At 43.5% G+C, this 22,941-nt stretch overlaps 1 protein-coding gene across 5 annotated transcripts in view; it reads right to left on the bottom strand.

Annotated features, from left to right (window-relative positions):
• NTN1 (netrin 1) overlaps nt 1–22,941 on the bottom strand; it is a 201,786-nt gene that overhangs the window by 13,865 nt on the left and 164,980 nt on the right. For all 5 annotated transcript variants that reach the window (XM_075350761.1, XM_075350763.1, XM_075350764.1 and 2 more), the window contains one exon: nt 11,453–11,527. In XM_075350761.1, the coding sequence (XP_075206876.1) occupies nt 11,453–11,527 (75 nt within the window). The remainder of the gene's footprint in view (nt 1–11,452; nt 11,528–22,941) is intronic.

Here is a 22,941-nt window from a genome sequence, read left to right as displayed (position 1 = left end):
AGGTGCTATATGGAGGTGTAGTATATTACAGGTGTACTATATGGAGGTGTAGTATATTACAGGTGTACTATATGGAGGTGTAGTATATTACAGGTGTACTATATGGAGGTGTACTATATTACAGGTGTAGTATATAGGGGTGTAATGATGTAGTATATCGGAGGTGTATTATATAGTGGTGTAGTATAATACAGGTGTATATGGGGTGTAGTATATTACAGGTATATGGAGGGAGTGTAGTATAATACAGGTGTAGTATATAGGGGTGTAATGGTGTAGTTTATTACAGGTGTAGTATATGGAGGGGGTGTAGTGATGTAGTATATTGGGTAGAACTGAGGTAATTATATTAGTCCGGCCCTCTAAACCAATCCCAATTTCTCATGCGGCCCCATGGGAAAATTAATTGCCCACCCCTGGTCTAGATTTAGGACGGAGCTGGTCTACGAAGCGCACCCATCCCAATAATAAGGATTGTCCTACAAATAGGTGCCCAGACTTGAGAAGATCCAGCCACCGCTGAATCTGTAACAGTAGGATTTCGTGAAACAGGGCATCTGACCATTCCGTCTGCAGCCAGTCCGCACAGGAACATGAGAACCTTCTAGCTTCCCGCCGGGGGGAGGGAGCAGGACACCTTTGGAAAAATCAACATTCTCAATCCTAAAGTCTTCCAGAATTTCTTATTTCACCTTCCAGCTGTGAAAACATGAGTGCAGGCTGTGGATGTGTCACCGGCTGGGGAGGGGGGCACACGTGCTGCTGAAGCGCCTATGGTACCAGCTCCACCACACAACATTCAACCACCAGGTTACTCTATACAGAAGCCTCTGTAGCTCTCTGCTGGTTGTGGAACTAACATTTTCAGCAAGTCTTAAATGCCCCCCCAACAAAAGATAAACTGAGTTAGTGAGTAGAGATCGTCGAATAGTAAATATTCATTTTTGGATTATTCGGACTGAATCCTAAAGTACAATTTCGGTATACGTCACAAATAAAAAACCCATTGCAAGTTATGGGGAACACGAGAATTTTTCTTGCCATGACGAATACCAGAATAGTACTCTGTATTCAGTAAGGCCCCTTTCACACTGCATTCCGATCTCAGTTCAGTGGTCCCGTCGGGGCTTCCGTCCAACCCCACCCCCTGGCAAAACAGTTTTCGGACGTATGCGCCGACGAGGCCATTGACTATAATGGTGCAGACTGAGTCACCGTGTGCTCTGTCGTGCACCATCTTTGGGAGTATAAGGTTTCTGGAGGCAGACACCCAGACGTAGTCTACATATACTCCCAAAAATGGTGCACGACGGGGCACATGGTGACTTCGTCTACACCATTATAGTCAAAGGCCCCGTCGGCACATGCGTCCGAAACCCGTTTTGCGGGGGGTTCAGACAGAGGCTGCGACGGGACCAATGAATGGAGATCGAAACGCAATGTGAAAGGGGCCATACTGAACATGAATAGCTACTATTCAGCCATCACTATTGGTGAGGGTTTTTTCCCAGGAGCTTTTGGAGCAGAAACTCTCCAAACACCACGAGGAGTTCAAAAACCATGATTGGAGAGTTTCTGCTCTAAAAACTTCAGGAAAAAAAACCCCTTATATCCCATTTTGTCCCATTATTAGCACTTTGGGAAGCCGTGTTGTGTAATTACAGCCTTTTCGATGTAGTTTTATTAGGCCCCCCCCCCCCCCAGCCTTTGTGTAGATACAGATATTCTAAGGATTTTCCATCCGGAGTTTCAGCTAAATATGAAAGGTGGCTGTATACCCGACCATGTAATCTATATGGGGATGTCCTCACTCTGCCCTGAAAGCAGATGGTGTGGAAAATAAGGATCAGACCTGTTCGATTTGAACATGTCCGATCCACTGCTCTGTAGGATAACTTGTCAGCAGGGGAGACAACTTATCGTACAGAAGAACACATGCATGCTTCTCAGAGCTCAGTGTACATGTGTATGAGGACAGGGGCGGCCACCTTAGTCTGCATCGGGTCAGATTCCAACTCTTTTAATCTAAAGTTTGGACCACAGCAAGTGAACGAGCTGTAATACCAGACACCGCCTCTGTACAACGGTGGCGCTGTTTCTGTGTGGGGAGAGGTCTGACTGTATAATCGCTAGCAGAGCATGGATTACATGCCAGTTTTATACATTTTGCTTCATAGTAACGTTCACCAGATCAGGAATCTTTTCGGGTTTACGTCTGTTACTTTTAAGTTTTTTCAAGGTTCATGTAGACTATTTTAAAGATCTCTGCTCTCTGCCAGTGAATAGAAGCATACTGTTTGAAAAACCCATTGATCAAGTAGCTCAGAGCTTTCTTCTGTAACGGACCATGATGGTAAGGGATTTTCAGCCTCGGAATATGAAGAAGAAAGTTGCAATTCACTGACAGCAAGCAGACAGGACTTATAGGATAAATTCAAGCTCTACAGGGATAAGACACGCAATGGAGGCCAAGCTTTCATTTTTTTTGTGGGTTTCCTTTTATCTCCATTCCTCTTCCATAGGACCCTTACCCGCATCCCTCTGCAGCTTGGCAGCACCTCGGACCCCTGCCATTTCCAGGCCGCGATACTATTTGTAAGCGGGGCGTAGCTGTATGGCCTACCCTTCTAGAATCCCCCCTCCACCCTTCCAGTCTCTCTGGGAAAGTTGGCAGCTCCAGCTTCCCCTCCATACAAAGCCGTGCCCCTCCAAGCCACAGAGATCAGACACCAGAGGATTAACCGTCCGTTCAGGAAAAGGAGCCCTCACGCTGAGGTGAAATAGCTGCAGTTTGTAAGTGAGCGGACGTATTAAATGGAGCAGCAGGCGTCCCCTTAGATGCCCATTTGACGATTGTCAAGCACCCCCCGCCGGGCGGCAGAATGCGGCACGTCAGGATTTTTTTTTACTCTCCTCTTTCTGCAGCCGCGCAGGACGCAGGCGGTTTTTCTTGTCAGTACACGGTGGCGGTGGGCCAAGGCCTTGTACAGAAAAGCTTGTCTTCTCATCTGCACCCGAGGAGGCAGAGTAAGGGCAGAGCACACAGCGGGAGAAACTAAATAATCGTCTCCGGTGCCCACTGCGCTTTCCAAACCCCTCACCGCAAGCAAAGGGGGCAGCAGCGGATTACAATTCCATGTCTTGTAGGCATCATCTACGAGGGATCTCTCATAAGACATAAGTTGTCACCACAGCAGATCCCGCCATGTCCTGAGAATGTGGGCGGCGACATGCAAAGTAGGCCATTCATTCAATGGCTGCGGTTGTTTTTTTTTGTTTTGCCCCAATAATGCTCCATTATCCCATCGGGCACCAATTAGTATGCAAATCCGAAAACGGTCTTGTTTTTGGAAAGCTACTTAAACTTCAACGTCCCTCCCTTTATTAGGCCATATATCTCATTTGTGAGAAGACCACAAGTGAATGGTTTCTCCCAGATCCTTAGGCCCTGTGCCCACGGGAGAAAGTAAATGCGGATTTTGCTGCAGGTATTTCCCCAGGTTCACGCAGCAACTCCCCGAAATCCGCAGTTATCCATTGATGCGGTATTTCTGCGGAATTGTTGCGGAAACGGTGCCGATTTCGTCCGGAATTCCCGCTCTGTATCTCCATAGTGGAAAGGCAGGAATTCCGCAGTTAATTCCGCATGAATAATTGACGTGCCGTTACATGCAGCTGCAGGACATCCGCAGCATTTTCCACAGCCGCAAGTACCGCAACATTGATACAGCACTCCCCAAATCCCATAGGATAATATGGGGAGTGTCTGTACTTGCGTAAACCCGCGGATTTATCTGGAAAATCTAAAAAATCCGCAGGTTTTCCGTAGCAAAATCCGCAGTTACTTTCTCCTGTGGGCACATGGCCTTAGGACTCCTTATGGAGGTGAAATGGAAAATTAGGGGAACACTGTTCAAGAAAAAATGAAAAGTTATGGACACCATTTATTTACATGCATGTATTTTGGGCTAAAAATCATTTTTGGTATTGGATTTTATTTTTATAAAAAATTTGGCACTGTTGCACATTGCTGGCTGCTAAATGAGTTAACTGAGAATCTGTCAGTGAGCTCCCTCTGAGCTTGTAACTCTTCTATGTCTTTTTCTGAGCTCCTCTCAGCTGATTGATGACCATCATAGACTTCTATTCAACTGATAATGTTTAATTGGTCAGGAAAGGTTTAACATGATGGCCCTATGTAATATTGATGTGACAGGAGGAGCTCACTGACTGATTCCAAAGCTTATTCTGCTGCCAGCAATAGGAAAAAGTAAACAAAGGCTATGTAGGGTTCATGAAACCCATTAGCAATGATTTTTAGTCAAAAATACATCCATCTAAAGGGAAACTGACAGCTGCTTTATGCCGCCCGAGTCAGTAGGAGCATAAATCAGACACGATCGCCATCATTTTAGGCAGGTATGTTTTACTCTGTTCTGCTGCGGCTTTACATTTAAAAGCCATCCAGGGACTATATGGCTCGGGTGACTAGTCCAAAAGGTCAGTCCCAGGGGCTTTACCCAAAATCAGCTGCCAGGTTCACTTTTTTCTCTCCCATCTGACAACAAAATAAAGTAGGGTCAGAGACCCTGATTTCAGCAACTGCTTACTGGGCTGCTTGCTGAAGTTTTGACTATACACTGCTGCAGCTCTGCTAGTTTTCTCAAGGATGAGCTTTTGCTAAGAAGAATTCAATATTCATGCACTCACCCCCAAACACTGTCTGGCAGCTTTCTGCCTATACACAGGCAACATGATGTCATTGTCAATAGTATCAGGAGAGTTAGACATTCTGAGAACAGTAAATTACAGCGAGGAGGCCAGGAAGTGACCCAGCACTGGAATCAGGGTCTTTGTCCATATTTCATGCTGCTCTCAGATTGAGAAGATTAAACCTGGTGACAGATTCCCTTTACGGTCTATGCACATGTAAGAGTGGTAGACAATGGTGATTGCGTTCCTGTCCCTGAAGACATCAATTGTACTATCTATTGCCTTGTTGTGTGATGTGAATAATGTCCTCCGTCTTTTGTAAATAATGTAATGTGGTGTGTGTTGTGTATTCTGTAATGTATAATGAATAGTAGTGTAATGTGAAGTATAATATCATGCACTGTTCTAGGTAATGTGTAAGATATAGCAGAGTAGATAGTTTAATGTGAAATTATCCTGCATTGTATAGAGTAACTATATAAGTGTTGTAGGATGTGATAATGTAAGGTTATGTAAAGTAACGTTTGTGTATTAGAAATATATGATTCATAATGTAAGTAAAAGGTTAAGTCTGCCCAGCAACAGACCGCAGGGACAGAAACAGTTAAGTGTTGGAAAAGTCCACCCTGTGGCTATGTGCCCATGGGACAATGTACGCGCGGATATATCCACAGGTATGTTCGCAGATTTCTCGCAGCAGCTCCCCGGAATCCGCAGCTATCCATCGCTGCGGGTTCCGAGCATTTTTGCTTCAGTAAACCTGTGGGACAAGTGTGGAAATACCTGTGGAATTCCCGCCCTGTATCTCTATAGTGGAGGAGCGGGACTTCCGCAGCTAATTCCGCAGGTATAATTGACACGCAGTTACGTGCGGCTGCGGGACATCCACAGCATATTCCGCAGCCGCACATACCGCAGCATTGATACAGCACTCCCCAAATCCCATAGGATAACATGGGGAGTGTCGGTACTTGCTTAAACCTGTAGATTTATATCTCACATAGCCTGAGAGTGGTCAGCTGACAGGGAAAAGACGGTTGATTCTGGAAGGAGTCAGTGAAGGCCTAGTGAACAAAAATGACAGACGCTTAGTTGGTCAGTCATGATGATCGCATACAGTGAGTGGTTTGTGGCAACGGAGCAAAGGAGACAAAAGGAGATAGTTGCCATTGTATGTAAAGCGCTGTGGAATCAATAGCGCTATATCAATGAATAAATAATATTATTATTATTATAGTGTGATTCTCAAGCGAGGCCGGACATATAGGGTGTGAACAGAGTTGTAACTAGAGTCCGTTCTTCGCACCGAGTGGCTTCAGGTTATAGGAGCCAGAGGAAGGATTCCTTACATTCAGGCCCCTTAATCATCAAGGGTGACATCTTCCCATGAATTAGCGGCTGTAACCCACACGAAACGTACGTCGGGTCCTCCACATAGAGATTGTCCTCCATCCTGCACTTTTTCCGGCACTGGCACTTTAGTAGGTATTAACCTTTTTTCCTCCGTGTTCTAATTAATAGAACAATTAATATAGCGTTTAAGCCATTGTTGCTCTCAACTCTTTAACATATGTTTACAATGGACACTTGATATGAGGTGTAGTGTATTCCCAACGCTGGCAAAGTGCGTTTTCTGCCTGAGTCTTTTGTATTTTTTTATGTATTTATTGTTTATGTGCTATGTGATTTGTTACATTTTGGACATCTTTACATAATATATTTATTGCAATAAGTCTGATTTATGTCTGTTTATGTACCACTACATGTTGCAATTGCACTTTTTTTTGTTTCCTTTTTACCTTTTACTAAGAAAGAATTTGTCACATTTTGTACCCATTAAAACTCCTTTTTGTTCTTTTTGTTATGATTTACAGACGGTATATAACTAAAAGCCCGGTTTGGTGCAAAAAGGTAAGTGACAGATTAGCCCTCTTGACTCCCCTATGGGTGTGCACAGGGAGAGACCTGTCAGTCAAAGGGATGCCCCCAGATCCTTGGACTAGCCAGCTGAGACGTTTAGGGCCCAAGTCGTTAAGACTGTTATTTTGTACATTAGTCTTAATGAAGGTGAGCACTGGAATAAGATGTGCCAAATTCGTTAAGAAAATTGGCTCATCTTTCAAATTCTGTGTCCCACCGCCAGAAATGTCCTCCAGTCCCTGGGGCTAGAATACACTTATGTCATAACTTACTTGACGTTTGTGCCGTAAATCATGATGAATTTCTCTTGTGTTGTGCACATGGCCACGCCGTGTTCCACCCAATTTTCAAAAAGTGAAAAACTTAAAAAAATGCTAAAAGTGGCAACATTTTTGCACAACTTAGAGTTACATAAACATTTTCTGACATTTCAAGTAGCTTAATGCCAGAATAATTCTGTGGGAACTGGTCGATGAATCGGGCCCAGAGTCTTCGGCTATCTCTTTAAAGTATGTTTTCTCCAAAACAACGCATCATTTCAAAGAAAAACCATACACGGCTGAGATAGTTCAGCCATGGTTCAGGCAGCATGAAAACACGGTATAATTATAGTGACTCTGCTATATGGTGGTGTGTTAGGGTAATAGGTAGGGATGACTGAAAGCGAACTGTAAGGTTCGGGGTTTGAACCAAACACTGGGTGTCCGAGGTGTCAACCTGAAAAGGAATTGTGTGTCGGAGTACCGTGCTGTTCGTATTCTAACCTCTCGATCAAGCATCGGTGTACTCAGGTACGCTCGGTGCTCAGCCCTGTGGAAGCCACTTGAAGTCTCTGAATGGCTCTCGCTGGGGGGGAAAAATAACATTTTCGGATGTAATTTGAAAGAAAAAAAAAACAAAACCCGGCGCTCCTCCCTGAAAATGCTCTGTTTATGGCTGGCTGTATGCGGTTGGCGAGTCGAACTGCCTAATCATTGACTTCTATTATACTCGCTAATCGAATCGAGCCCTTTAATTTTGGTTTCCATTGACTTATATGGAGTTCCGAGTCCAGGAACAAGTTCAGGTCAAGTCCGGGTCCCAAAACAAACTTTTAAAGGGAACCTGTAACCAGGTTTTCCTTTATGAGCTGCAACTACCACCAGTGAACCCTGATATATAGCATTCCAGAATGCTGTATATAAGAACCCAGGCTGCTCTGTATAACATAAAAAAATCTTTATAATACTCACCTAGGGGCGGTCCAGTCGGATGGGTGTCGCTGCTCTCCAGTCTGGTGCCTCCTCTCTGCTGCGATTGCGGTCCTCCTTCTTCTGAGGCCCGTGTGTATGACATGTCCTACATCATCCACACAGGCCGGCATTGAGGTTCTGCACAAGTGCACTTAGATCTTCCCTGCTGAGGGCAGATCAAAGTATTGCAGTGCGCATGCGCAGGCGGTCTTTCACCTTTCTCGTGCCTGCGCATTACTATAGTTTGATCTGCTCTCAGCAGGGAAGATCAAAGTGCACCTGTGCAGGACCGCAATGCTGGCCTGTGTGGATAACGTAGGAAGAAGGAGGACAATGATTGCCGCAGAGAGGAGGCGCCATACTGGAGAGCAGCGACACCCATCGGACTGGACCTATGTGAGTGTTCTAAAGATTTTTTTATGTTATACAGAGTGGCCTGGGCTCTTATATACAGGATTCTGGAATGCTACAATACTACAATTGTTGTGAATGTTAGTTATGTTTTGGCTGCTGGGAGGCTCCCTCTGGTGGCCAGGAATGGTTTGGACTTGGACCAGGTGTGTTGTGCAGTGGGTGTTTCCTTTGCTAACTCTCTGCTTATTTAAATCCTGGTCTGATTGCAGGCTGTTGCCGGATGTCAGTTGTTCTTTGTATCTCCAGCCTGCTTAATCCTGCTCTACACCACATCTTCCCCAGATATGTGCTTGCTCTTTATTTATTGTCTGGTTCTTTTGTTTATCTGGGTTTCTCATTTGCTGTGGTTGGTTTCAGTTTATTTGCTTGCAGGGATTTTCCCCCTTAGTGGATTGTTGAGGAACTCCCTGCAGTTCTGTGTGGAGTATAGCTCCTTTGGGTCCATGTGTTTGTGGCTTTTTGACTTTGTTATGATTCTTGTTTTCTGTTCATTGGTATGACAAGGGCACCTGGTATAGGACGGAGTTCCTATCGTGCGATCTGAGGGCCTTTTTTGTACTATCAGGAAGTTGGTATTTTGCAAGGTTTTTCTCTGGCCACCATCAGTCCCTTTCCTGTCCTTTCCTATTTTAGTCAGCAGGGGCCTCACCTTTTGCTAATCCTGTCATCTATCTGTGTATTGTGTTTTTCCTATATCACCGCAGTCTTTGAATGTGGGGGGCTAGCTATTCTTGTCTATTTTCTGAGGCAGAGAGTTATTCATCTTTCATACCTTTAGGATAGTTAGTTCTCCGGCTGGGTTCGCGGTGCACAGGATGTTAGTTCACCCCTCGGCTACTTCTAGTTGTGATGGTTAGTAAGGGGATGGCGGCCAGATGTTGCCAATGCTCTTGTCACCTTTTGCAAATGATTTGTGGTGGTCTTCCATGGCTCCGGATCATAACATACAATACTTTGATCTGCCCTGAGCAGGGCAGATCAAAGTGCGCCTGCGCAGGACCTCAGTGCCGGCGAGTTTGTATGACGTGGACGCGTCATGCACACAGGCTTCAGAAGATGGAGGAGCAAGATGGCCGAGAGAGGAGGCGCCGGTCCCGGAGAACAGCGCCACCCACTGGGCCAACCAGCACCGCAGCGACCGGTTTAGGTGGGTAGTATAAAGTGTTTTTTATGTTCTCACAGCGGCCTGCACTCTTACAGTACTGCCCAAAAGTATTGGCACCACTGCATTTCTGTCAGCTAATACTCAGTTTCTTCTTGAAAATGATTGAAATCACAAATTCTTTGGTATTATTATCTTCATTTAATTTGTCTTCAATGAAAAAAAATAAAATTGTCATAAAGCCAAATTGGATATAATTCCACACCAAACATAAAAAAGGAAGTGGACAAAAGTATTGGCACTGTTTGAAAACTCATGTGATGCTTCTCTAATTTGTCTAATTAACAGCACCTGTAACTTACCTGTGGCACCTAACAGGTGCTGGCAATAACTAAATCACACTTGCAGCCAGTTGACATGGATTAAAGTTGACTCAACCTCTGTCCTGTGTCCTTGTGTGTACCACATTGAGCATGGAGAAAAGAAAGAAGACCAAAGAACTGTCTTGAGAATCCAAAATGTGAGGAAGCATGAGCAATCTCAAGGCTACAAGTCCATCTCCAAGACCTGAAAGTTCCTGGTCTATGGTGCGCAGTGTCATCAAGAAGTTTAAAGCCTATGGCACTGTGGCTAACCTCCCTAGATGTGGAAGGAAAAGAAAAATTGACGAGAGATTTCAACGCAAGATTGTGCGAATGGTGGATAAAGAACCTCGACTAACATCCAAACAAGTTCAAGCTGCCCTACAGTCCGAGGGTACAACGGTGTCAACCCATACTATCCGTCGGTGTCTGAATGAAAAGGGACTGTATGGTAGGATACCCAGGAAGACCCCACTTCTTACCCCGAGACATAAAAAAGCCAGGCTGGAGTTTGCCAAAACTTACCTGAGAAAGCCTAAAACGTTTTGGAAGAATGTTCTTTGGTCAGATGAGACAAAAGCAGAGCTTTTTGGGAAAAGCCATCAACATAGCGTTTACAGGAAAAAAAAGAGGCATTCAAAGAAAAGAACATGGTCCCTACAGTCAAACGTGGCGGAGGTTCCCTGATGTTTTGGGGCTGCTTTGCTGCCTCTGGCACTGGACTGCTTGACCGTGTGCATGGCATTATGAAGTCTGAAGACTACCAACTATGTTTGCAGCATAATGTAGGGCCCAGTGTGAGAAAGCTGGGTCTCCCTCAGAGGTCATGGGTCTTCCAGCAGGGCAATGACCCAAAACACACTTCAAAAAGGACTAGAAAATGGTTTGAGAGAAAGCACTGGAGACTAGTGAAGTGGCCAGCAATGAGTCCAGACCTGAACCCCATAGAACACCTGTGAAGAGATCTCAAAATGGCAGTTTGGAGAAGGCACCCTTCAAATCTCAGGGACCTGGAGCAGTTTGCCAAAGAAGAATGGTCTAAAATCCAGCAGAGCATTGTAAGAAACTCATTGATGGTTACCGGAAGCGGTTGTTCGCAGTTATTTTGGCTAAAGGTTGTGCAACCAAGTATTAGGCTACGGGTGCCAGTACTTTTGTCTGGCCCATTTTTGGAGTTTTGTGTGAAATGATCAATGATTTGATTTTTGTTTCATTCTCTTTTGTGTTTTTTCATTGCAAGCAAAATAAATGAAGTTAATAATACCAAAGAATTTGTGATAGTACTCAGTTTCTTCTTGAAAATGATTGCAATCTGACAGAATTGCAGGGGTGCCAATACTTTTGGCCAGCACTGTAAATACAGCATGTTAGAATGCTGTATATAAGAGCCCACTGGTGGTGGCCACAGCTTATAGGCCATAAAACTGGTGACAGGTTCCCTTTAACTAAAGTCCAGCTGAACCTGGCAAACCCGAGCATACACGGGTCCGCTCATCTCTAGTAATAGGATGATGAATTCTGCTATCTGTATGTTCTCCCTATGAGTTTCCTCTATATCATTAGACATAGGTTACTATCTATATTTGAATCAAAATTATAGATGTAGGATAAAAATAATTCTACAGTATAATATATATCCAGCATGATTTGGTGGAATCTGATTCCTAACGTTGAGCTCCTTCAGACGGTCCAGATCTCTGGTTACTCACCGTAATCCTTCTTGCAGTACTTTTTCATATTGATCTTCAGTTTTCCTTTTGATGCCTTGCAGTAGGTGTCACAATCTGCAGGGGAAAAAAGAGAGAAATCCCGATCAATACCGAGCGCTAAATGTGTGTAGGTCAATGCTGAGCAGATTTTATCATCTCATAACCTTTCTCCAGCGAACGTCCATCATGGGTCTATCAACAGAATCTGTCATAACTGGGTGTTGTTGTAGGGGTAAAGTATTTAGCCAATATTCCTACAATAAACTTTATTTCTGGCCGGATAAATGAGGCCATTCCCCGTTTTTTGTGAATGGCATCTTGCCTGTCGCCTAGCATCCGATGCTTCTCAATTAGCTTGTGTGCCTGATAATGGATGACTGCTCCCACCAGGGCCAACGCCTCTCATTAACCCCGCAGCTCAGAAACAAGTGAAGTTCAGCTCAGTGCACATTATCTGCCTATTATTCTGCTTGAGCAAGATTGATTGGAAGACAAATCACCACAAATAAACCATGTAATTAGATTAGGCCTCATTATTGTTTTCGGATCCCCCACCTTCACGTCTTCTCCTAGCTGGGAGGCTCTAATTTGACTGGAGGAGAGGAAAAAAAATTACAAATTACAATACTTTAAAAACTGGAATTTGTCATAGAATTTATTGGCTTTCACAATAAAAAAAAAATAAAAAATCAAAAAGACGTCCAAATGTAAAAAAAAGGTACAAAATATAAAAGGATATTGGAGTGCAGTGGTATCATGTATATGACCTGTCCAGAATAAAAGTATGTCAGGGGTGGACATACAATGTGTACAAGGGCCCATGAAAGGGCATCGAGACCATGGTTCTGTTTTCTCCACCTACTCCAAGTGAACATTGGACGAGTTGCCCCACAGCATCTCTTCTGCTTAGCAGATGCCTTCATATATACTTAATTAATTGCTTTTCTTAAAGTGTGGATTCAAACTCAGAACCCATAACATGGCAGGCAGAAACCTTATCAGCGAGCCACAGAACAACATGAAGATTTTCTCTACCTGAAGATCTAAATGGTATTTACAGGCATACCGTCCATAGTTCTGTTTTTCTCCACTGACTGTTGGACGAGTTGCCCCACAGCGTTTCTTCTGCTTAGCAGATGCCTTCATATATACTTAATTGCTTTTCTTAAAGTGTGGATTCAAACTCACAACCCGTAACATGGCAGGCAGAAACTTTATTAGCGAGCCACAGAATAACATATGAAGATATTCTCTACCTGAAGATCTAAATGTATTTACCGGCATATTGTACTGGTGCATAGAGACATCTCTTTATACCTCTAAATCAGGGGTGTAATAAAAGTCCGATTTTTTTTTTTTTTTGTATAAAATTACTAAAAACAGCAGCCTTGGGAATTCTCATAGCGTGCACACTGTGCGCTATCAGGATTCTCCGGTGCTGGCACAGGGTGATCATATGACCGCAAGTATGCGATTTGCATGCTTCCAGCCATATTTTGACTAGACGTATCCAGCCTTGCTTAATTCACTTATATTGAGAGAAGCCACACATGTCTAGCTGACACGTGACCACATGTAGGCAAATCACGACTGGCGCCGGAGAATCACGACAGTGTGTGCACTTTTTTTTGAGGATTCACAAGTCTGCAGTTGCATACACTGTGTGCCGAATTATTAGGCACATGAGTAGTTTGATCACATGATACTTTTTATACATGTTGTCCTACTCCAAGCTGTATAGGCTTGAGAGCCAACTAACAATTAAGTAAATCGGGTGATCTGCATCTCTGAAATGAGGAGGAGTGTGGTGTAATGACATCAACACCCTATATAAGGTGTGCTTAATTATTAGACAACTTCCTTTCCTTTGGCAAAATGGGTCAGAAGAGAGATTTGACAGGCTCTGAAAAGTCCAAAATTGTTTGATGTCTTGCAGAGGGATGCAGTAGTCTTGAAATTGCCAAACTTTTGAAGCGTGATCACCGGACCATCAAGCGTTTCATGGCAAATAGCAAACAGGGTCCCAAGAAGCATGTTGGGCAAAAAAGGCGCAAAATAACTGTCCATGAATTGAGGAAAATCAAGCGTGAAGCTGCCAAGATGCCATTTGCCACCAGTTTGGCCATATTTCAGAACTCCAACGTTAATGGAGTATCAAAAAGCACAAGGTGTGACATACTCGGGGACATGGCCAAGGTAAGGAAGGCTGAAAAACGATCACCTTTGAACAAGAAACATCAGATAAAACGTCAAGACTGGGCCAAGAAATATCTTAAGACTGATTTTTCAAAGGTTTTATGGACTTATGAAATGAGAGTGACTCTTGATGGGCCAGATGGATGGGCCGGAGGCTGGATCAGTAAAGGGCAGAGAGCTCCACTCCGACTCAGACGCCAGCAAGGTGGAGGTGGGGTACTGGTATGGGCTGGTATCATCAAAGATGAACTTGTGTGATCTTTTTGGGTTGAGGATGGAGTGAAGCTCAACTCCCAGACCTACTGCTAGTTTCTGGAAGACAACTTCTTCAAGCAGTGGTACAGGAAGAAGTCGGTATCGTTCAAGAAAAACTTGATTGCCGTGCAGGACAATGCTCCATCACATGCATCCAACTACTCCACAGCATGGCTGGCCAGTAAAGGTCTAAAAGATGAAAAAAAATTACATGGCCCCCTGATCTGAACCCCATAAAGAACCTGTTGTCCCTCATAAAATGTGAGATCTACAGGGAGGGAAAAAAGTACACCTCTCGGAACAGTGTCTGGGAGGCTGTAGTGGCTGCTGCACGCAATGTTGATCGTAAACAGATCAAGCAACTGACAGAATCTATGGATGGTAGGCTGTTGAGTGTCATCATAAAGAAAGGTGGCTATATTCGTCAAAAATTTGTGGGGGTTTTGTTTTTGCATGTTAGAAATGTTTATTTCTACATTTTGTGCAGTTATATTGGTTTACCTGGTGAAAATAAACAAGTAAGATGGGAATATATTTGGATTTTATTAAGTTGCCTAATAATTCTGCACAGTAATAGTTACCTGCACAAACAGATATCCTCCTAAGATAGCCAAATCTAAAAACCCCACTCCAACTTCCAAAAATATTAAGCTTTGATATTTATAGTTTTTTGGGTTGATTGAGAACATAGTTGTTGATCAATAATAAAACATTCTCTAAAATACAACTTGCCTAATAATTCTGCACACGGTGTAAAGTGACTGCAAACTTGTACCCTAAGGCTGGACAACCCCTTTAACACAAATGTAATACTGTTTACATGTGTGGTCAAATCGCCTGACAGAGGGGAAAGTCAAAAAATAAGTGCACTTTTCTGTCAGAGTCTGCTTCTGCCGTACACAGTCGGTCACTGGAAGATGATAAGCGCTACAAGCAATCAGAAGGATAGCCTAAGGCTATGTGCGCATGTTGCGTTCTATTCCGCAGCGTGTAATTCGCTGCATGTGCGTCTCAGAACGCAGCCGAAAAAGCTACGTTCTGAGACGCATTCGGCAGAATGCAACGTGCGCACATTCCTGCAGAACGCACATTTTTGACAGTGCGGTCCCACTCGGCTCTGCAGCATCCCCTTAGACTTGCAGCAGAGTCGAGTGGGACCGCACTGTCAAAAAGAGCATGGCTGGCTGCGAGACAGAGACGCGCGATCAGAATAAACTCAGATGAACTTCACCCGTCTTCATTGAGATTGCGTTGCTCTGTGCGTGTGCCGCGGCTTGATTTGCGGTCACATGTGAATCATTCACCTGTGATCGCAAATCCCCTGAGTGACTGCAGTGAGCCACGTGATCAGCTGTGCTTTCACTCAGGTTACTCGCGGCCACAGCTGCAGTCCTCCACCTGAGAGCGGTGGCCGCGAGTAACCTCAGTGACAGCACAGCTGATCACGCAACTCACTTCAGTTGCTGCATGGAGCTCACAGGAGCGGCAGTGTTCTACTACCGCTCCTGTCAGCTTCCGATGTAGCAGAGCTTAAAGCGTCGTGGGACCTTGCGTGGATTACGTCGGACCTGGAGGTGTTTTTGAGGGGTTAATAAAGTGGTGAAAGAGGGTGTTTTTTTGTCTTTCATTACAAATAAAGGATTTTTTGGATGTGTGTCTTTATTTTCTTTAACTTACAGGTTAATCATGGAAGGTATCTCGGGGAGACGCCTGCCATGATTAACCTAGGACTTAGTGGCAGCTAAGGGCTGCTGCCATTAACTCCTTATTAACCCGTTTGCCACCGCACCAGGGCAATTCGGGATGAGCCGGGTAAAGTCCCTGGACTGTCGCACCTAATGGATGCGGCAATTCCGGGCAGCTGCTGGCTGATATTGTTAGGCTGGGGGGCTCCCCATAGCGTAGAGCTCCCCATCCTGAGAATACCAGGCTTCAGCCGTGTGGCTTTACCCTGGCTGGTATCTAAATTGGGGGGGACCGCACGTCGGGGTTTTTTTTTTTAAATGAATTATTTATTTTTTTAACTGCTCGATATAGACCCGCCCACCGGCAGCTATGATTGGTTGCAGTGAGACAGCTGTCACTCAGCGTGGGGGCTCGTCTGAATGCAACCAATCATAGGCGCCGGTGGGCGGGGGAAGCAGTAAATACGAGATGGATTAATGAGCGGCCGGCATTTTGAAAAGAGAAGCCGCCACAGTGTGAACGCCGTGCAGTGCCGCGCCGGTGATCGTGGATCGGTGAGTATGAGAGAGGGGGTGGGAGGGAGAGACTGACATGGACAGAGAGAGAGATAGAGACAGAGTGAGAGAGACCGTCCGACAGACCGACCGACAGAGAGAGAGAGACCAAAAGACCTGCCTTTGTTATGTCAAAACAACATGCGGATCGCTATAAAAATGCAGTGCAAACGCACTGCTTAACATTTTGGCAGTGTTTTTCAAAAACTCATTGATTTCAATGGGTGTAGAACACTGCCAAAACGGACAAAACAATTGACATGCTGCTTTTCTAAACTCGGAGATTTTGTCAAATCTTTGACAGTCAAAACGCTGTGTTTCAAAAAGCAATGTGCGCACAGATTTTGCATGATTCTCATAGACTTTGGGGAAGCACAATGCAAGCATTTTGTCAATGACACAGTGCAGTTGTAAACGCAGCCAAAACGCAGAAAAAAAACGCAACGTGCACACATGGCCTAAGACGATCATACCGACATCTCATTAATCCATCCATTTTGGTAAAACGCCTTCTCATCTCTAATCAAAAAAAAAATTAAGGATTAAGGGGTGCAAAGGTGGGAGGTCTGGCTACATGGCAGTATAAGCTATGAAGAATCTGCTGCTCTCCCAGAATTACCACAAAAATCTGCAGAGTTTTTTTTTTTACTTTATATACCAGCATTTAAATTGGATACAATGAAAGCTCTTTTTTTTCTCCCCTTGTCAGATCTTTGTAGTGTGCATACATGGAGCTCTGTATTGTGATAAACTCTCATTTTGGCAATCAAGCAATGGTGGGAGATGGAAGCAATTAACGGAACGACGTGTCTTTAAGTCAAGGCCAAAAAGACTGAAAAAAAGAGAAGGCAAAACACTCTTGGCCGGTATTCGCAATACAGAGGGAAAAAATGTGTAACATTTCAATGTAGTGGCTATTTTTATACCCCATAATTCAGCTTGTTGACGTGTGGAATGAAATCAAGAAATTTATGAGCCGAAATAATAGCAAGTGTTGTCAGTTAAGTAAAATAAATTGATGGATTATTGTCTTCTAGTTTTTTATTGTATGACTAATGCAAAGAAGAAAAGATAAAGAATAGGATTTGTTCCTGGACATAAACTTATTGTAAAACTTCAGCTAATTGAATTTATAGCCCTTTTTACTATTTTTGATGCCCCTGTGAGAGTCGAGAGTCTTAACTGTCTCTTAGGGCTCTTTCACACGTCAGTGATTCTGGTACGTATGTGCTAGTTTTTATACGTACCAGAATCACGGACATACGTAGACCCATTGTAATCAGTGGGTCTGCTCACATATCAGTGATTTTTCACTGACCGTGTCTCCGTGCGGCGTACACGCATGTCCGTGATTGCCGCACGGAGACATGTCCGTTTTTCTCTGGTATCACTGATATCCCACGGACCACACTATGGTGTGATCCATGAAACACGTACCAGAAAAACACGGACATTGAAAATAAAAAACATTTTTAACTCTCCTTTTCCAGTGACGCTGTGTTCAGCCTCTGCTCTCTGCAGCTTCCTGGCCGGCTCATTGTGTCATGCATAATGAATATGCACGACATTAGCCGACCCGGAAGTAGATGCAGAGGTCAGACAGCGGCGGCTGGATGCAGCACCATGGGATTCTTCAGCACTACGGACAGCAGGAGCGGGGACAGGTGAGTTTATGTTCATGTGCAATCACAGATCACGGATTGCACATGGACAACCCACGTGTGCTGGGAATCATGGCACATGGAGGGACATATGCGTGTTTAACACGTCAGTAAAAAACGTCTGTTTTTCACTGACGTGTGAAACAGGCCTTAGAAAGAATAACGAAGGTCAGAAGTACAAGTCCCAGCAATTCTTACTCCACCTCGCTGTTCTTTGTGAATATCAGTTGTATTTTTGTGGCTAAGTTTTATCGCCAAGGACCATTTTTGAAACAAACTTTTAAGCCTTCTAACTTCCTAACAAAAAAATTATCAGCAATTTCTCATTTTCCAACAAAATTTACAAAACCATTTTTTAAGCGACCACATCACATTTGAAGTTTCTTTGAGAGGCCTATGTGACATAAAATACCCAAAATGTGTGATAACCAACTTGAATCCCCAGGTGCTTCACAAAATTTTATAACGTTGAAACAAGAAAATTAAAAAAATACTTTTCCCATATTCATGACAGTTTAACTCCAAATTTTGCATTTTCACAAGGGTAACAGGAGAAAATTAACCATACAATTTTGTTGTGTAATTTCTCTTGAGTACAGGGATACCCCAACTGTGGTGGAAAGCTATTGTTTGGGCGCATGGCAGGGCTTGGAAGGGAAGGAGCACAATTTGACTTTTTTAATGCAAAATTGTCTGGAATAGATAGCGGACACCATGTCGAATTTCGAAACCCCCTGATGTGCCTAAAGAGTGGAAACCCCCCACAAGAGACCCCATTTTGCAAACTATACCCCTTAAGGAATTTATCTTGCTGTGTGGGGAGAATCTTAGGGAGAATCTTGAACTTCACAGAATTTTATAATATTGGCTGTGAAAATGAAATATTATGTTTTTTTTCATTGAACATGATGCTGAAGGCCCACATTTTTTTTCATTTTCACAAGGGTAACAGGAGAAAATGGACAACAAAATGTTACGCAATTTCTCCTGAGTACGCCAATACCACATATGTGGTTGGAAACTACTTTTCATGCACAGTGCAAAGCTCAGCAGGTAAGGAGCATTATAATGGGGTGCAGATTTTGTTGGAATAGCTTGCGGGTGCCATGTCAGATTGGCTGAGTCCCTAGGTGTCAGGACAGCAGAAATCCCCCAGAAGTGACCCCATTTTCGAAACTACACCTGTTATTGAAATTATCTAGGGGTGCACTGAGCATATTGACATCACATATGTTTCACAAGATGTTTTACTATTGGGCGGAGAAGAAAAACTAATTACATTTTAACCACTAAAATGTTTTAGCCACATATTTTACATTTTTTACAAGGGAAATAGGTAGTAATTGTTACACAACTTCATGTGAAAAGACAGCTTTATTCTTTGGATCAGTACGATTACAGCGATACCACATTTATATAGTTTTATGTTTTGCCACTTCTACACAATAAAAACAATTTTATAGAAAAAAAGTATTGTTTTTGCATCGCTGTATTCTGAGCGCTGTAGCTTGTTTATTTTTCCCACTGATGGAGCTGCATGGTGGCTTGTTTTTTTTTTTTGCAGGACAAGATGACGTTTTCAAAGATACAATTTTGATTTCATTTGCTCTTTATTCCACATTAATTTTGGAGTTATGATGAAAAAGCATTTTTTTGGTAGTTTTTTTTTTTATGGTGTTCACCATAGGGGTTAAATAGTGTGACAGTGTTATAGGTCATGTTTTTTCTGGATGTGGCGATAGCAAATATGTGTAACTTTAATTCTTTTGATCACTGGTCTCATGTATTGCAATACATGAGCCCTAAACTGGCAGAATGCCTGTTAGACCCTGCCTATGGCTGGGTCTAACATGCCACCATACCTGTCACACCAGTAGGTCATCGTTTGACCTCTGGATGCCAAGACAACCATCTGCGCCGTATGATTTTGTCATAGGGGTGCCAATGGTGGTAAGAGAGGGGGAGCCCCCTCCCTCCCACAACCTTCCAAATGCCACAATCTCTATCGATAGCTGAATCTGGAGGGTTAATCAGCCAGAGGTGAATTGACTTTAAAATCACAGAGAAGAAGCATAACGCTGTTGGTGAAGAAAAGGTATTTCCTGTATTGTCAGTGCAAGATTGGATATCAAGACAAACATTGGGCGCCCATATTTGTTGCTCATCTTGTGTTATACTTCCCACAAGTTGGTTCAATGTAAACCACAGCACATGACATTTGCTCTTCCAATAGTATGGAGGAAGCCAAGAGACTATTCTACAGATTGCTAGTTCTGCATGACACAGATTGCTGGAATTACAAGTAAAACAAGAAATTCAGTGAAATATCCAAACATTCCTTCATCAGTTAGGCCGGTCTCACATAGCTCCACCATCTTGGACCTTGGATCCACAAGAAGTTTCAGATGCGGATTTGGTTGAAGAAGCAGCTGATCGTGATAGTCCTAATATTCTAGGCCATGAGTCTGAGGAGACTCACAGACTAAACCAGGTTGATCTAAATGGTTTAGTTTGGGATCTGAATCTATCAAAAAGTCAGGCGGAGCTTTGGCTTTGAGGCTCTTAGGCTGGCACTTGCTTTAACAGAGGACCAAAGTATGTTCTTTCTGCCATAGGCAGCAGGAGCTTAAACACTTATTTTCAATGGAAAGGAACCTTGTTTACTGCAACGATGTTAACTCTCTGCTAGACGCAATGGGACAGGAGGACAGACTTCAAGAATTGGGGCTTTTTATAGACTCTCCAAAAACCAGTATAAAAACGTATGCATAATAGCAATGAAAATCCATCTGTTCCTCTTTCTTATGCAGCAAGTCTGAAAAAAACCATGAAAATATGCTTCTTCTACTGTCAAAAATCCGTTAAGAAAACTAAGAGTGGAATATTTGTGGTGATCTGACGGTAACATCCTTGGGTACTTGGGTTGCAGCTCGGCAATAGAAAGTTGTGTTATTTTCCCTGCGAATGGGACAGCAGATACCTCAAAAACCATTGCATAAAAAACAGTGCCCACCAAAAAAAAACAGTTTAACTCTTGGGAGAAAGAATGTCCTTCGTCAGTTTCTGGTAGCTCCAGAAAAAAGATTTCCTTCTGCCAATCCTCATAAAACTTGGGCTGATGAAGAACTTTGTTAAGGTGATGGATCATGATGAAGAGGGCTTTACACACCTCACAAACAAGTTGCCACAAATCAGCAAGGCCAAGATCAAGGAAGGAATTATCATTGAGCGACAAATAAGGGCAATTATGAAAGACACTGATTTTGATAGTTTGAGACTAAAGGGATCTTTACACGAGACGACGGATCGTGCGATGCATCGTCGGGGTCACGGTTTTCGTGACGCACATCCGGCATCATACACGATGTTGTCTTGTGTGAAACCTCTGAGCGACGTAGTATCGCTCACAAATCATGAGTCATGTACTCGTCGCTCAGTTTCATAATATCGTTTATTTTTACTTGTGTCGGTTGTTCATGGTTCCCGTGGCAGCACACGTCGCTCCGTGTGACACTACGGGAGCGATGAACTCTGCTTACCTGCGTCCCACGGCTCCTGCCGGCTATGCGGAAGTAAGGAGGTGGGCGGGATGTTTACATCCCGCTCATCTTCGCCCCTCCGCTTCTATTGGCTGGCGGCTGTGTGACGTCGAACGTCCCTCAGCATTCAGGAAGTGGACGTTCGCCGCCCACAGCGAGGTTGCTCAGCAGGTAAGTACGTGTAACGGGGGTTTCACGACTTTGTGCGACACGGGCAGCGATTTGCCCGTGACGCACAAACGACGGGGGCGGCTACGATCGATTGTGAAATCGCACAATCGGTCGTCCCGTGTAAAGCAGGCGTAGGAGTTGTGCAAAAATGTAGTGGTGAACTTTCTTGGCCACTATAAAGCACCAAACTATAGAGATCTTGTGACTCAGTTATTACAATGCTAGAAATAAATGAGATGCAATATGGCTCTCAAGACACATTTCCTAGACTCCCATGAGATTTATCCCCCGATACCCTTGGAGATGTCAGTGACGAGCACGGGAGCGATTTCATCAGGACATTGAGCAACTTAAAGACCATTATAAAGGGAAATAATGAACAAAAATGCAGAAAAGTAAATTTTTTTTAAGGTCAGTTGTCATTAACTGATAATAGCTTTTGTCTAAAGTTCATAGAATCATAGACTGGTAGAGTTTGAATGGACCTCCTGGGTCATCTAGTCCAACCCCCAGCTCAAAGCAGGATTCACTATATCATCCCAGACAGATGTTCGTCCAACCTCTTTTTAAAGACTTCCATTGAAGAAGAACTCACCACCTCTTGTGGCATCCTATTCCACTCGTTGATCACCCTCAATGTCAAAAAGTTTTTTCTAATATCTAATCTGTGTCTCGTCCCCATCAGTTTCATCCCATTGCTTCTAGTCTTTCCTTGTGAACTTTACAGTGTGACAGCCTTTAAGATATTTGTAGACAGCTATGAAGTCTCCTCTCAGTCTTCTCTTTTGCAAGCTAAACAATCCTAAATCCTGTAACCGTTCCTCATAGGACATGGTTTGCAGACCAGTCACCATTCTGGTCACTCTTCTCTGAACTTGCTCCAGTTTGTTGATGTCTTTTTTTAAAATGTGGTGCCAAGAACTGGACACAATATTCCAGATGAGGTCTGACCAAAGAGGAGTAAAGGGAGATAATGACTTCACGTGATCTAGAATGTATGCTTCTGTTAATACATCCTAGAATGGTGTTTGCTTTTTTTACTGCTGCATCACACTGTTGACTCATGTTCAGTCTGTGATCTATTAGTATACCTAAGTCTTTTTCATACATTCTGTTGGATAGCTCTATTCCTCCCATGCTGTATATGCTCTTTTCATTATTTAACTTTGCATTTCTCCCTGTTAAAAACCATTCTATTAGTTGCTTCCCATTTTTGCTTGATTAGATTTTGTTGAATCCTCTCTCTCTTCTCTAGTATTAGCTATTCCTCCTAGCTTTGTGTCATCAGCAAATTTAATCAGTTTACCCTTAATTCCTTCATCTAAATCATTGATAAAGATGTTGAACAACACAGGGCCCAGGACAGAGCCATGTGGTACCCCACTTGAGACAGTCTTCCAACTGTATGTGCAGCCATTTATGACCAC

Source organism: Anomaloglossus baeobatrachus, chromosome 5 (assembly GCF_048569485.1).
Source record: "Anomaloglossus baeobatrachus isolate aAnoBae1 chromosome 5, aAnoBae1.hap1, whole genome shotgun sequence".
NCBI classification, from domain to species: domain Eukaryota; kingdom Metazoa; phylum Chordata; class Amphibia; order Anura; family Aromobatidae; genus Anomaloglossus; species Anomaloglossus baeobatrachus.
The sequence above is the reverse complement of the archived record's forward strand: the minus strand, read 5'-3'. Positions and strand labels throughout refer to the sequence as shown.